This window comes from Zosterops lateralis (genome assembly GCF_965231275.1).
Source record: "Zosterops lateralis genome assembly, chromosome: 8".
NCBI lineage: Eukaryota > Metazoa > Chordata > Aves > Passeriformes > Zosteropidae > Zosterops > Zosterops lateralis.
Window position 1 is genome coordinate 29,210,697 of NC_139768.1, and position 13,497 is coordinate 29,224,193.

Sequence of the window (13,497 nt, forward strand, 5' to 3'; positions counted from 1 at the left end):
AGCAGTGTGGAATTGCTATATTGGTGATGCTTCAGTGCATAATTAGCAAAATGAAAATCTGAGAACTTGAAGAAAATAAAGGGGAACAACCAACTCTTTGTCCAGCCCCTGCCAGGGCTGAGTTAGTGGGCTGTGTGGTGGTTATCTTGTATAGGCTAGAGGTGGCCCAGGCACCATAAGCTAAAGAGCTTTAATCAAAGATAGAAAATAAAGAAAGTGTTCTTTCCAAGATCCTCATGCGCTGAGTGATACCAGTCTTGGCAAAACATTTCCCAAACCTGAAATCTGGTTGCGTCTCAGACAAATAGAAGAAAGAGCACTTACTGTGTAAAGCAAGATTTTCAAATGTGTCCTGCTTAAATTACATGTTTTGAATATTAAATAACAGGCACTTTCAGGAAACCTTTACATCTAACACAGCTGCACCAGTGGAGAAAGAGCTTAGCTGTTCTCCTCTAACCATTAGAAATCATAGCAAATCTACCATGGTTACCTGTAGTAAGAAAGGACTATGTCAGCATTTTAAGTTCAGCATTTCTGTGTTGCACTTACAAATTTTGCATTTGAAGGAAATCAAAAAGCCACCTTAAATATTCACATACACCTGAATGTGGTTTTGTAAACATGAAGGATCCACATGAAATTACATGGCATGGTTTGATGAGATTCTTGAATCCTTTTTTTTATTATTATTTCTAAGCCTTCTGACACCAACTATCTAAAAATCTAAATTGAAAAGTAGGAAATTTAGGAGCTCACTACTGGAAATGTGGTTTGAGCTTCAATCAGTGCTCAGCTTCAATCACCTGCTCAGTTCAGGTTTTGTGTAAGCGAGAATTCAGTCCTTTTATATTGAGCAAGAGAAACAGAATTAGATCTTTCTAAAGGCCTTAAGCCCCCAAGTCTTTTACATTGAAAATGTTCATGGAAGTCAATGGGCATTTTCTGTTCCAGAGGAATGCAGGGTTAAGTCTAGAATCTACCTGTTATCAACTAGATAACATAATAATGAATGTACACAATGTTACATTGCATCCAAATATCACACTTAATTCCCCAGTTTTAACACCTTACTACATGCAGTGCTTGCAGCCCTGAATAATGTTCTTATTTGGTTAGATTTATATACACTATAAAAGGGGCAGTAACACAGCTGTACAGCTATCAGCCACAGAGCACAGCACAAATTGTAGGGACTCACAGTGTGGGCTCTATTTCTTTAAAATTCACAGTGTGGGCTCTATTTCTTTAAAATACTATGAATAATTCTACAAAACACTGCAGGATCCAGTTCTCTGAACCTCAAAGATTTCTGACTCCTTTTGGAAGCACGATGGGTGTACCTGTGTCAGTGAGGGTCAGGGTGTTTGAGCAGGAACGGGAGCTACAGAAGTGTGGAATCTCATACTATACATCTCAATCTTAGCGGGTAATGGGCATGTTCTTGCCCCTTGTGCCCCAGCTAGGACACAGGTACGGTACTTTGTGGTTTGCACATTTTAAGCAAGTGAGGATGACAACCTTCTGAAGGTGGCAAACTGCTCCAAAGCAGTGGCAGAGCTTGAAACAGCTGCAGAAAATCCCGGGAGGCCCTTGCTTTATGTGGGGCACTGCAAAGAAGTTGTTTTGTCATACCAGCTCCCTCAGCACATCCATAAACTTCGCAAAGTAAATGAGCTCTTTCTTTGTTCTCATTACTGTTCACCTATCAAATGCATGCATTTTATTTGATCTTGCAGGCAATTGCTATTACTCTGAATTAGTGCTGCTGCGTGCAATACAAAGCTGACAGAGAAAATGTTTCGCCGTAGTTTTAGTTCATTACTCTTACAAGTTTATTAAAGAGAAAGGAGCAGGAGCTGGACCGAGGCTCTGAGGGGAGCGGGGCGGGGCTTTGATGGGAGAGGGGCGGGGCTTTGAGGGGAGAGGGGCGGGGCTTTGAGGGGAGAGGGGCGGGGCTTTGAGGGGGCGGGGCTCTGAGAGAAGCGCGGGCGGGGCTCTGAGAGGAGCGGGGCGGGGCTCTGAGGGGAGCGGGGCGGGGCTTTGAGGGGAGAGAGGCGGGGCTTTGATGGGAGAGGGGCGGGGCTCTGAGGGGGCGGTACTTTGAAGGGAAACGGGGCGGGGCTCTGAGGGGAGAGGGGCGGGGCTCTGAGGGGAGGGGGCGGGCTCTGAGGGGGCAGGGCTCTGAGGGGAGAGGGGCGGGCTCTGAGAGGAGCGGGGGCGGGCCGCCATGGCGGAGAGCGCTCAGGTACCGCCGGGTGGGAGCGGTGTGCCCCTGCCAGGACTGGGGTGTTTTGTGTTGAATTGTCCGTGCTGAGTGCCAAGGGTCACAAAGATGGTGAGGGGTCTGGAGCATCTCGCTTGTGATGAGAGGCTGCAGCGGCTGGGCTTGTTTAGTCTGGAGGAGATGGAGGAAGGGTCTCATCAATATATTTAAATGTCTCAGAGGTCAGGAGGATGGTGCCAGTCTCTTTTCAGTAGTGCCCGGTGACAGGACGAAGAGTAATGGCCATAAGCCACAACATAGGAATTCCCACCTCAGTATGAGGAAGAATTTCTCAGTGCAGAGCACTGCGCTGGGCTGCCCAAGGAGGTTGTGGAGTCTCCCTCTCTGGAGAGAGACATTTGGAGCCATTCCAAACCCACCTGGGCGCGTTCCTTTGCCACCTGCTCTGAGTGACCCTGTCTCGGTTGGGGGATGGACTGTGTTACCTCCAGAAGTCCCTGCCAACCCTAACTATATTGCGATTTTGTGTAGGAGAGGGTGTGGTGTTAAAAATGCTCTGTGTGTATATATATATATATACATGTATATATAAAACTAGCCGTGTGTCGCTGTCGTCCCCGCAGGCAGTTCAGTGGAGAGACACTGCCTGCCCCGGCGAGGCCGCTCCTCCAGCAGGGCCTGCGGGGCCGGGCCTGTCCCTCACCCGAGCTGCTGCTGCTGCTGGGGAGTGCCCCGTCCCCCTCCGGCCTCCCACCGCCCCGACAGGTTTCCCTCCGTTACGGACTCTCCTTTAGAATTGTATGGTTATTTCGTGGTGTGCTGGGTTTGTGTGGCAAGGCTTTGGTAGTAGGGAGCTACAGGAGAGGTTTCTGTGAGGAGCTGCTGGAAGCTTTTCCCATGTCCACTAGAGCCGATGCCAGCCAGGACAGACCCACTGCCGGCCAGGGCTGACCTCACCAGAGACAGAGCTGGCATCACTGGGATGACAGGTTTAGGGGGAGGAAGAAGGAAACCATACACCAGCAGATGGAAGAGTGGGGTGAGGATATAGGAGCAAGAGTCCTGCAAACACCAAGGCCAGCAGAGGAGAGGCAGGAGGTGCTCCAGGTGCCAGAGCAGATTCCCCTGCAGCCCGTGGTGAAACAGCTGTGCCCCCGGGCCCATGGAGGTCACGATGGAGGAGACACTCATGTTGGAGCAGTTCATGGAAGACTCCCACGTGGAAGGGACCCAGTGCTGGAGCAGGGTTAGAGTGTAAGGAGTCTTCCCCATGAGGAGGCAGCAGGGACAGACACAACATGTGATGAAATGACTGCAAAGACTACCTCATTCCCCTGTGCTCTTGGGAGGAGGAGGTAGAGAAAATTGGGAGTGAAGTTGAGCCTGGGGAGGGAGGGGAAAGGTGTTTTGAAATGTAGTTTTTATTTTGCATTATCCTACTCTGATTTTATTGGTAATGAATTATTTTTCTGCCCGAGCTGAGACTCTTTTGCTCATTACAGTAATTGATCAGTGACCTTTCCCTGTCCTCATCTTTCCCCACAAGCCTTTTGTTATGTTTTCTCTCCCTTGTTCAGCTGAGGAGGGGCTGACAGAGAGGCCATGGTCAGCTTCTGGCGTCCATCCTGGCTCAAACCACCATAATTAGCTTTTTTGTGGTGGTAAAAGTCTCCTAATTATTGATTGTTGAGGGAAAGGCTTGTGGTTTCCTTTCAAAGAGCACTCGGGGAGTGGAAGCAAGCTTACACTTTCCTTCCAGCAACATCACAGTTGTATTTCTCACCTTTCATTGCTTTAGGTAGCTGAAGTACTCTGGAGGATCTTACAAATCCACAGTGGTTGCATTAATATTTGCTTGTCTTTGGCCTCCTCCCTGTTTTTTTTTCTTGTTTCATTTTTTGACTTGGTTGACAGAGGTGTGGTTTCTGACAGGCAACTCATCTCATGCTGCATGTCAAGAGATGTAAGAATAAAATTTATTCCTCCCAAGAATGTACGAGGTGTTGCATCAACTCAGAATTTCTCCCTCAAGCCTGTCTATAGTCTAGCTACTACAAGATAATTTCCTTCTGGTTGAACTGCTTTGTTGTCTCCGCTGGCCGGGAAGTTGCTGTGACTGTTGTGGTGGTGATTAAGTGCCTTCAGCCAGTGTCGTGGTTGTGTCTTTGTCAGAACAAAAGCTTACCATTTAGGTTTCATTAAATAAATAAACCCTCTTCCACGTGAAACGTGTGATGAAGTATTCTAAATGCTTTATCCATGAATCTATGCATCTTTCACAGCATGCTCTGTTGGTGCTCTCTGTAAATATTTTGGCAGCTGGAGCAGCGTAACACTGGGGTGCTGCAGTCAGAGCACAGTGAAAGGATACAGGGTGTGCTCGATGGGAAACGACAGCCTGTCAGAAATATATTGTACATCTGTTTGAAATGTACCACTGAAAGTTTTGTAGTTTTTACTTCATGGCTTTATAAAATGAATCTTTAGAGGAATTCAGGGAACTTTTTTTTCACTTGTTTTCTGTTTCTTATGTATTGAAGTTTGTTCTACACACACTAGCTTACCTTTGTGATATTTCTGTCTATCCTTTATGATTTATTTTTATTGGAAAACCTGTGGAATTGTGTGTTTTTATGAATCACATTCTGTAGTCTCTAGTTTTGGCTGAAGGTAGCTTAGCATGGTCCATATGTAAGGTGTAGGAAACACGGAATTCTGGCAGGTTTTTTATATAATTTCTTACATTTTGAGACAATTCCTTTTGATGTAAATTGAATATTTCTTTAATTGTTCCAACTTGGAATGACTTTTAGCAGAAGGTCTGTTAGAAAATCTGAATACAGATATTAGCAAGTCTTGCTGCTGCTTTATTTTTAACCACATTTTTTATCGTAAGTGGTCTGCAGCTGTGAAAACATCAGTAAAATTTATTGTCATCATACATTTTGTCAACCATAAATCTTGATACTTGGACTGTGAAATTTTCGATATTTTGTTATTAAAAGGACACTATCATGTTTGTAATGGTCCTTGAAAGTTTTCTTTGCCTATAGGTTCCGTCTTTTGCATTTGACACATTTGCATATTTCCCTTCTGAGGGTAGTTGAAACTAATGCTGCTATTTTTATTTCCTCATTTGTTTGATGACAAAAGAAATGTTTATGACTAAAAATAGCAACTATTGATCTTAACTTCCCATTATGGGAGCAGAGAAATGGGGCCTTTTAAAAACAAACAAGAACAGTGAATGCGTTTCTGCTTCTGCCTTAACTCTTAATGTAGAAAGCTTCAGGATTTTCTGCTGCTACTGAAGCATTTGACAGCTTGATAGCAAAATGTGTATAATAATACAAATAACAGCCTGTGTTGCTGGTGCAGTTTGGTTGGGTTTTTTCATTCCCACTTTGATTAAAGTTGTAACTGATATAGAACACTCTTCCAGGGTACATCTGCACTACTGTCAGCCCAGGCAGAGTAGCTGAGCTTGCTTTACATGAGCTACTGGACAGTTGAGTCCAATCTGACTTCTCTGGTAGAGCGAGGAGAGCAGGATCTTGGGTTCATTGTACTTTGAGTATTTGCTACAGTTGTTGAGATTTGGTAAGCTATTCCTTTGTGTGAGTATTTTTGGAATTTGATTTTGCAAAGCGTGGTGGTGTATGGTAAAACAAATGCAGATACTATCTTCAACCACTGCAGAGGGCTCATCCCAAAGGACAAGCTTATTTTTCCTCAGGAATGCTGGTGCTCATTTCCATAGCTGTGTTTTAAGGTTTGGCCACTCTGGAAAGGCCCTCACCAAAGCTGCAGGTAGTGGGGTGTTTTTCCCAGCCAGGGGTGACTCTACAGGTTTGGGGTTTTGAGAGTTCTTTCTCACCCCTGTAAACATAGAGTTTTTTTTGTAATTTGCTGTTTAACTTTATCACTCTGCTGCTGTTGTTTCTTGCTTCATGGTGGCTTGTGATCATTGGCTGAGAGATTTAGGAAGAGCTTACTCTTTTGTTTTAGAATGTCTGGTTTGGTATTTTGATTTGATGCTGTTAACAGGGGATGCCCACAGCACTTGGAGTAATGTATTGAACAACCAGAAACATATTATGCATTCAGAACAGGTAAAAATCCTTCAAAGGAAAATTAAACAGTAACAAATAATTCTCTAGTAGCAGCCTAAATAGGCTGTCTACTGCTGGGAATGAGCATTGTTAGGATTGGTTTAAGGAGGTTTTTCTCCTGACACATGAAGACGGTGTTACTGGAATTAACTCACCTTGGGTTACCTCAGTCATTCACTGCAGTTAACACTAAAATGAACAGTAAATTCTGCGACTCCAGTGAATGCATATAAAAAGAATCTCCCAGTATTTTCAGTAGTGGTTAAAGACAGCAATCAAAAGACAAAAGTAATCAATCAAAATAATTGTAAGCTTTTCATCAGGTGTGTGTGTAGGTCCAGCCCAAACAGAAACTGTCCATAAACACAGGCTTGTTTAAATTATTTATGGACCTTTGATACTTTCTTAAATTGCAGAAACATTGCTGATTTAAAAAAAAAATTAAATCATGTACTTTCTCTCCCATAGTTGCTCCTCTGTCATTTGTAACAGTATTTCTTCTTATCTGGTACCTGTGCTTGTTATAGTGGACAGTGGTGCCCCAACCCCATCCTTATCATAAGCAGTAACAAAACCAGTAATACACTGATGGGAATTTTGTTGCTGGGAATGTTGTTCCAGGCTCCAGGTGATGAAATGGTTCTTGGGAAACTTTCACCTTGCCCAGTAAAATGTTCTGGTTTAATGTGCAGATTAGAGAGCAGTATCTGCAACACTGAATTACAGCAGCTGCCTGTCCCTTCAGTTTAAACTGCAACTTGTAAAATATTAGCATTTTGCTTTACTAACAGTTATGCCCAGTAAGATTTGACTGACTGACCAGTACTATGTAATTTATATAGTGGTGGTTCCTATAAATACCAAAGTATTCTATGTATTGAACATCCTAAGAGGAAGTGAGGGAGGAGCATTAATTCAGTTTCCAAAATATCAATATCAGTTATTTGTGTAATTCAGCTCCCAAGCTTCTAAAGAATCTGATGTTCAACAGGTTTCTAACACAATTCAGGAAAGCATTCATTTTTTTTTCTCCTTATTGGAATATGTCTTTCAGTAATTGTATAATATTAGATGTAGTGCTATTTTTCCCCTGCAGCTTCAATTATAGCAGCATTACTGAGTGTAGGAGTATTTTTTTTTATGCTGTGTAAATTACTGCTAATAAAAGCAAACTAACATCAGGCTTTAACTATGTGAAGGAAGTCTTCGTTTATTCCATTCCTGTTCTGATGAGACATTGTATTTGAGACCGACTTGTTTACACTTGGGAACAATAATTTTCATTATTGAAGTATATGTGAAAGTACTCCAGTACTTAATTAGAGAGGGGAAGAATAGTCTGTCCACTGAATGAACGTTCTTTGCTGCTCTCAGCCTTGTTTTGTCCCTCCTGACTGTGGTTCATCAGCCAGATTTCAGTACATCTTGTAGCTCAGCAGCAGCAGGGGGAGTAGTGTAGCTTCATTTGGGGGCTCTCCTTGACCAGCGCTGGAGTGAGCTGGTATCAGCTCAGAGCTCTGCTGGTCAGGCTCCAGAATCAGTGTGTGTCAGGAATTCTGCTGCACTCTCCCAGCGTGAGCTGGAAGCAGGATTCTGCAAGCTTTGCCTTGCTGCACTTCTCTAAAGCCCAGGTCCTGCAGATGTACAAGTGTTCCTGCTACAGGCAGATTGTGACAGGGGTTTGTGTGGTCAGCCCAGGCAGACTCCCCACAGGAAGGCATTTTGGGCTGGTTCAGCTGCTTCATCAGAGCTGGGCCAGCACCCAGTGCCCAGCAGGGCTTTGTCCAGTTTGGTCTTGAAAACATGTCTTTCTAGGTTATCTATTCTAATGCTTAAATATTTTCATAATGAAATATTTTTCCTTATGATGCCCCACTGTGGATCCCTTTCACCATCCCTTGACCATAGTCCCTTGTTCCTCTGCCTTGCACCTCTCTGAAGGGCTGCCTTGTCTCACACATCGCTTTGTCATCTACATGCTCTGTTGTGAAACAGTTTTAGGGGATGTTTTTCTACTGGTTTTTTTTTGCGTTTCATAGATTGAAATTTCTTACTGAAATTTCTTACTGAAATTTCTTTTTCATCAATGATCATACAAAATAAAACATCTTCAAATATTCCTATTTTTGTAAGACCATTGCATTATTAGTTCATACTCAGTTTGTTATCTATCCCTTAAAACATGTACATCCTTCCTGGGAACAGTAGTGTCAGATCCTTGTGTATCATTCTGTTCCAACAAACATCTTGGACTTTTGTTTGGCTAGGGGAAGGAGAGAATGTAGACAGTAAATTTGAAAATGCAATCAAGTACATGGTGGAGAGCAAATAACATAGTAATATGTGAGTATTTTCATAATAAGTATAGGAGAATGTTAATTTTAAAATTTAATTATTGTGCAATGCAGTATCATGTTGGTCAAATTTAGATTCATGGATTCTTTTGCACCTTTAAATCGGTGTTGTTTTTATTTGCAAGTTAATTTAATCTTGTGCAACAGATAATATGTCAGTGTGTTCCCATATGAATTTATGATAAGAATACTATGTTCCATGAACCTGCCCAGCTTTTCTCTAGTGAGAATGTGTTAAGGTATTGTGTTACTGCCATATAATTACAGTTGTCTTACATTTTTGGCATTTGTTGAATGAATATCTCTTGCATACCTCCTCAATATAAAAATGTTATTTAGATAAGTTACTGACATAATAAAATAAACATTTTTAAAGTTACATTCCTATTATACGTGCATGCAGGCTGAAGGCCGAGATGAGGCTGAAGACCAAGATCAGGATGACATAGGTGGACGGAAGATTGCTAAAAAGACATTCCTTTCTCTTTCCCAAATTACTGCCTTGTCAGAAGAAAATCTGGAAGGCGTTGAAAAGTAAGTAGCAATGACAGCAATGCTGGAACCCATACAGTAACAAAATTAAAATTGCAGACTATTTGTTAGATTTCTTTTGTGATAGTTACGTCGTAAGTGTTTAATTTTTCAGTTAAATCAGTGATATTTAATATTATTCACAAAAGATGGAAGAAATACTTTTGATCTCAGATCCAGTCTGGTTTACTGTTTTCCCTATATCTCTTGATTTTGCTTAGACTCCTTTTTTTCCACTTGTATTTTACCTTGTTGTGGTTTCTGAATTTACAATAGCTTTAAATACACTGTCAACAAAATACTAAGATGTAAATAAGAACAGGCTGATACCGAGCTGGTTTTTTTGTAAGTCTCACTGGATAACTTTTTTTGCTAAAACATTCAAGATTCTGTACTGTAACATGAGTTACCGAAAAATCAAAAAGGTCTTAAAAGTTCAGCAAGGGATGGAAAGCTTAAGAAGGCATTAGTAGGTTGCCATTAGGGTGCACTGGGGAAATAGGAGGCAGCCAAAAACTTCTCATGTCAGGCTATCTTTGTCTTTCCTGTACCAACACTCTCCCTTGTTATTAGTGTTTAATAGGAGCTAAATTTAGGAGGCCAAGGGTTCAGCCTGAGACTCCAGATTTATATTTTTCAGAAGTGCAAGAATTATTTAGGAGTGCTTGTGTCTTCTTGCAGGTTCTTAGGGAATTGAAAGCCAAAGGGCTGGGCTGCTGGTCTAGTTTGGGAAGGAAGAGGTGGGGGGTATATAAAATCCAGCTTTGTTCCTCTGAATAGGTAACCATTTAATAGATATTCCTGAAACATATTCCGTTCTTCCTATTTGTCACTATTCTAGGGAGCAAAGGTCTTTCTGGGATTTTTTTTTTTTGAAGAAAAGTGGAAAGAAAATTTGCTACCATCAAATAATAATACAAAAATTCTTCCCTTTTCTGTTTTCTCTTGCACGATAGGCCTCTTTATATTTAGAAGTGACTGAAGTGTACAACTCATGGAGATTAAAATGTGCTTAACAACACAAATTTTTGTGCCACTTTCTCATTACAATTCAAAAGAAAAGCACTGAAAGATCTCATGTTCATTCAGTCTCAGCTGATCACATATGTATTTATATATGCGCACTGTAGAAGGGGAATGTATATATGTACTGTATCTGACTGGAAGGAGCATAGTTACAGGGTATTTTATGTACACTAAGCAGTTTAGCAGAAGCATTAAAATTTTGTTTACCTCAGTGTATTGTGTCTGTTTACATGAGCAGTTTGAGGAACACAGCTGAAGTTAGAGATCAGAATAGATCTGATTCAGTGTGAGAGTTTTGATGTCCAGCATTCCCATCTATCAGGGAGTTTTATACTGCTGTCCATCTTTGTAGTATTTGAGCCCTATGAAGAAAGAAAAAGCAGGGAGGGTAACTAGGAAATCTAACTGCCCCATCATTTCACAATCATGTACAGATATTGCTGTCAGTGACATGCCTTACAGAATATTGAAAAGATGAGCAGTTGCATTGTAAGCAGAATCAAAGAAAATCTAAATCCCTGAGAAGCTCTGATTATGAAAACACAGAGTTGGCAGAAGCTTCAGAGAGAGAGGATATGGACTGTTTCAAACCTTGGAAAGTTCAGCTGGCCATGTTCCACTTCTATTTCAGGACACAGTTAAGTGTTTTTAACCGACTTGCATGTGTACAGCCATACAAATTTGTCATGCAGAACAAAGGAATGCATGTTTTAAACAAAACTGATTGGATTATATGCTTTAGTCTGTTAGCTATTGAGGCTTTAATTAAAGAAAGAAGAAACTTGTTTCATTTGACAGTGTACCTGTACTGTGTTGGTGAAACCCCTGAAGATCTAATGGTTGCTATCTGTAGGTCTGGGATTAATGTACTTCTTTGGAAGGAATGAGGGGGCAGCAGGGTTTGGGAAGACCTTGCTTTTTTACAGGGGACTAGAAACTGTGGTCACTGGCACCTGTGTCCTCAGCTGTAGTTAAGAAGCCAAGGATTGCTTTAATGTAAAACTTGTAATTACCTGAGACATGGCCAAAGTTATACTGGAAGAATTGAAACCAAGTCCTAGCCCCAATCCCTTCTTTCCATGTGGAAAAAAAGCATAGAGTTTATAAAAGACGCAACTAATTTTGTGTTTGGACAGAGTAGACATAAATGTGTCAGCAACAGTATGGCCTCCTACAAGGGAGTGTATTTTTTCATAAATTTTGCAAGTTAAAGTAAGTGGAAAAAATTTCATTGTGTGCCAATAAAACAGGATAAGGCTCTTTTAAAATGTTTTCACCATTATGGAAGTGCAATTTAAACTTCTAAATATTTTAGCTGCCTTCAGTAATTATATATTATATTATTTGTATTCATTTTCAAATGTAGTTTTTTGTCAGAGGCCCCATGAAAAATAATCTTGAAATGGAAACAAGATCTTATTACTATTGCAAAACTATCTAAATCAGAGTGAAAGTGTGATAGTAAGAAGTGGAGACTAGTTGTGTCATTTCAGCCCACAAACCAATTCCTGATGAAACATTCCATTTTTCCCCTCTGGAAATTTCAACATATTTCTCTTTGGTTTCGTAATGCTCTAATTTTTGTTCTTCTGTTAGTCATATCTTAACACTTCAATAGTGTCTGCTGAAATGTGCAGGTAATTGTTTACTTTTGGATATGCCCTCTGATCACAAACGTTATCTAGGAATTGAGGTAGCTAAATGCAAGAAATTATGTACATATGCACATATGAATAATATAGCAACTAATGTTATAGGTAACATTATAGATATAATTTCATGCAGACTAAGTAAGACTTTGGAATCTGTAGTTTATTTTTTAATTTCATTATTTTACTCTGCAATTTTTTTTAGGAAGATGGAAGAATTTCTGAATCTTACACAACTAAAGACATCTTTGAAAGAAGCTATTTTACTGGATTATTATACTGCAGGATTTTGGTGGGCTAAAGAAATGAACTTCAGTCTTATCCAGCTTTCAGGATTCATGGATCTATTAAATTTTGCCTTGGAGAACCTCAGCGGTAAGTATAATTAAGAATTATAAAATAAATATCTGAAGTGGAAGGCAAGAATGTTTCCCAGTCATTTTAATAAAGTGATATTTAATTACAAGTAATTGTGAAATGATTTATTTTCCTCTTTAATGTTGGTATGTTAGACCTTGTGCCTGAAAAGAATTCTTACTGGCAGATCTCAAGTCTTTTGAGTAGAATATTCCTCATTCTTTGTTTGTACAGTATGTGGTACAAATGGGCCAGGTCCTGAAGAGACCTTTTCTTTGCTATGGTAAAATAAGTAATAATTACAGTAGAATGAAAGCAAGGAGCTCCCAAACTCCAATTCCAGATTTCTCAGTGACTGGCTCACTGTAGCCTTGGGCACAGTTTCTCTGCTCTTCGAGATATTCAGTACATTCTGTAGCATTACAGTAGGTAAATTATATTTTTTTCATCCTTGGAGGTAAACTCTCAGCTTTCTATATGGCAAATGCTGCACTTCTGGCACAGAATGTATGTTAACTAAGGACTGGTGAGGGAAGTAAACTGGCATTGCTGCCAAAGATGAAAAATGACAATGAAAGGACCGTGCTCCTGTGGCTACAAGAAAATTTACCACAAAGCATGAAGCTTGGTCTAGTGGGAATGAAATAGCCAGAAAAAAAATGGCAGCACTGTCCTCTAAAAGCTTCTTTGTCAGAGATTCTAATGCTTGCTTAACATTCACTTTGAAGGTGATTATGTTGAGAAAAGTCCATCCCAGAGGAAGAGTGAAAGGACTCAGCAGTTTCCTTCAAAAGAAGAGGCGAATATTTAAAGTCAAGCTCATAATAGTTATTATACTCTTTCACTGTAATTTAGTTCAAGGGCCTTTCTGGTTTGGAATTTTGACAGAATATGTACGTGCTTTATGATCATTGGAATTCCAGTTGTCCTTCCTGTCTCCAATGAGAAAGTATCTTAACATATGCTAACTATATTACTGTAACAATGGAGCAGAATGGAAACCCGTCAGAAATTAGTTTTATGAGACCGTGTAATGCATGTGTACACGACAGGCTGGTAGCACAACCACTTATTAAAGCTGACTGATGTTTTTCAGGAATGTCATCTTGCATTAAGCTTTGCCAAACTTTTAACTCTTTAAGCTGAAATTTTCTGTGGCCCTGTCTGCTTTTGATGAATTTTTATATATAAAATTGCAACTGAACCAGTTCAGTGGGCTTGCAGAAAGAGGCTGTGAGAAA

General features: G+C 40.6%; 1 protein-coding gene across 15 annotated transcripts in view; it reads left to right on the plus strand.

The window, feature by feature from the left end:
- Positions 1 to 13,497, plus strand: part of CABCOCO1 (ciliary associated calcium binding coiled-coil 1) — a 158,255-nt gene that overhangs the window by 105,074 nt on the left and 39,684 nt on the right. For 11 of the 15 annotated variants that reach the window (XM_083866914.1, XM_083866913.1, XM_083866912.1 and 8 more), the window contains 2 exons: positions 9,097 to 9,227; positions 12,105 to 12,274. In XM_083866914.1, coding sequence (XP_083723040.1) covers positions 12,109 to 12,274 — 166 coding nt within the window. In that variant the 5' untranslated portion in view covers positions 9,097 to 9,227; positions 12,105 to 12,108. Of the gene's footprint in view, positions 1 to 2,195; positions 2,249 to 8,604; positions 8,683 to 9,096; positions 9,228 to 12,104; positions 12,275 to 13,497 lie in introns of those variants that run through there. The other 4 variants (XM_083866919.1, XM_083866915.1, XM_083866916.1 and 1 more) reach the window with 4 other exon arrangements.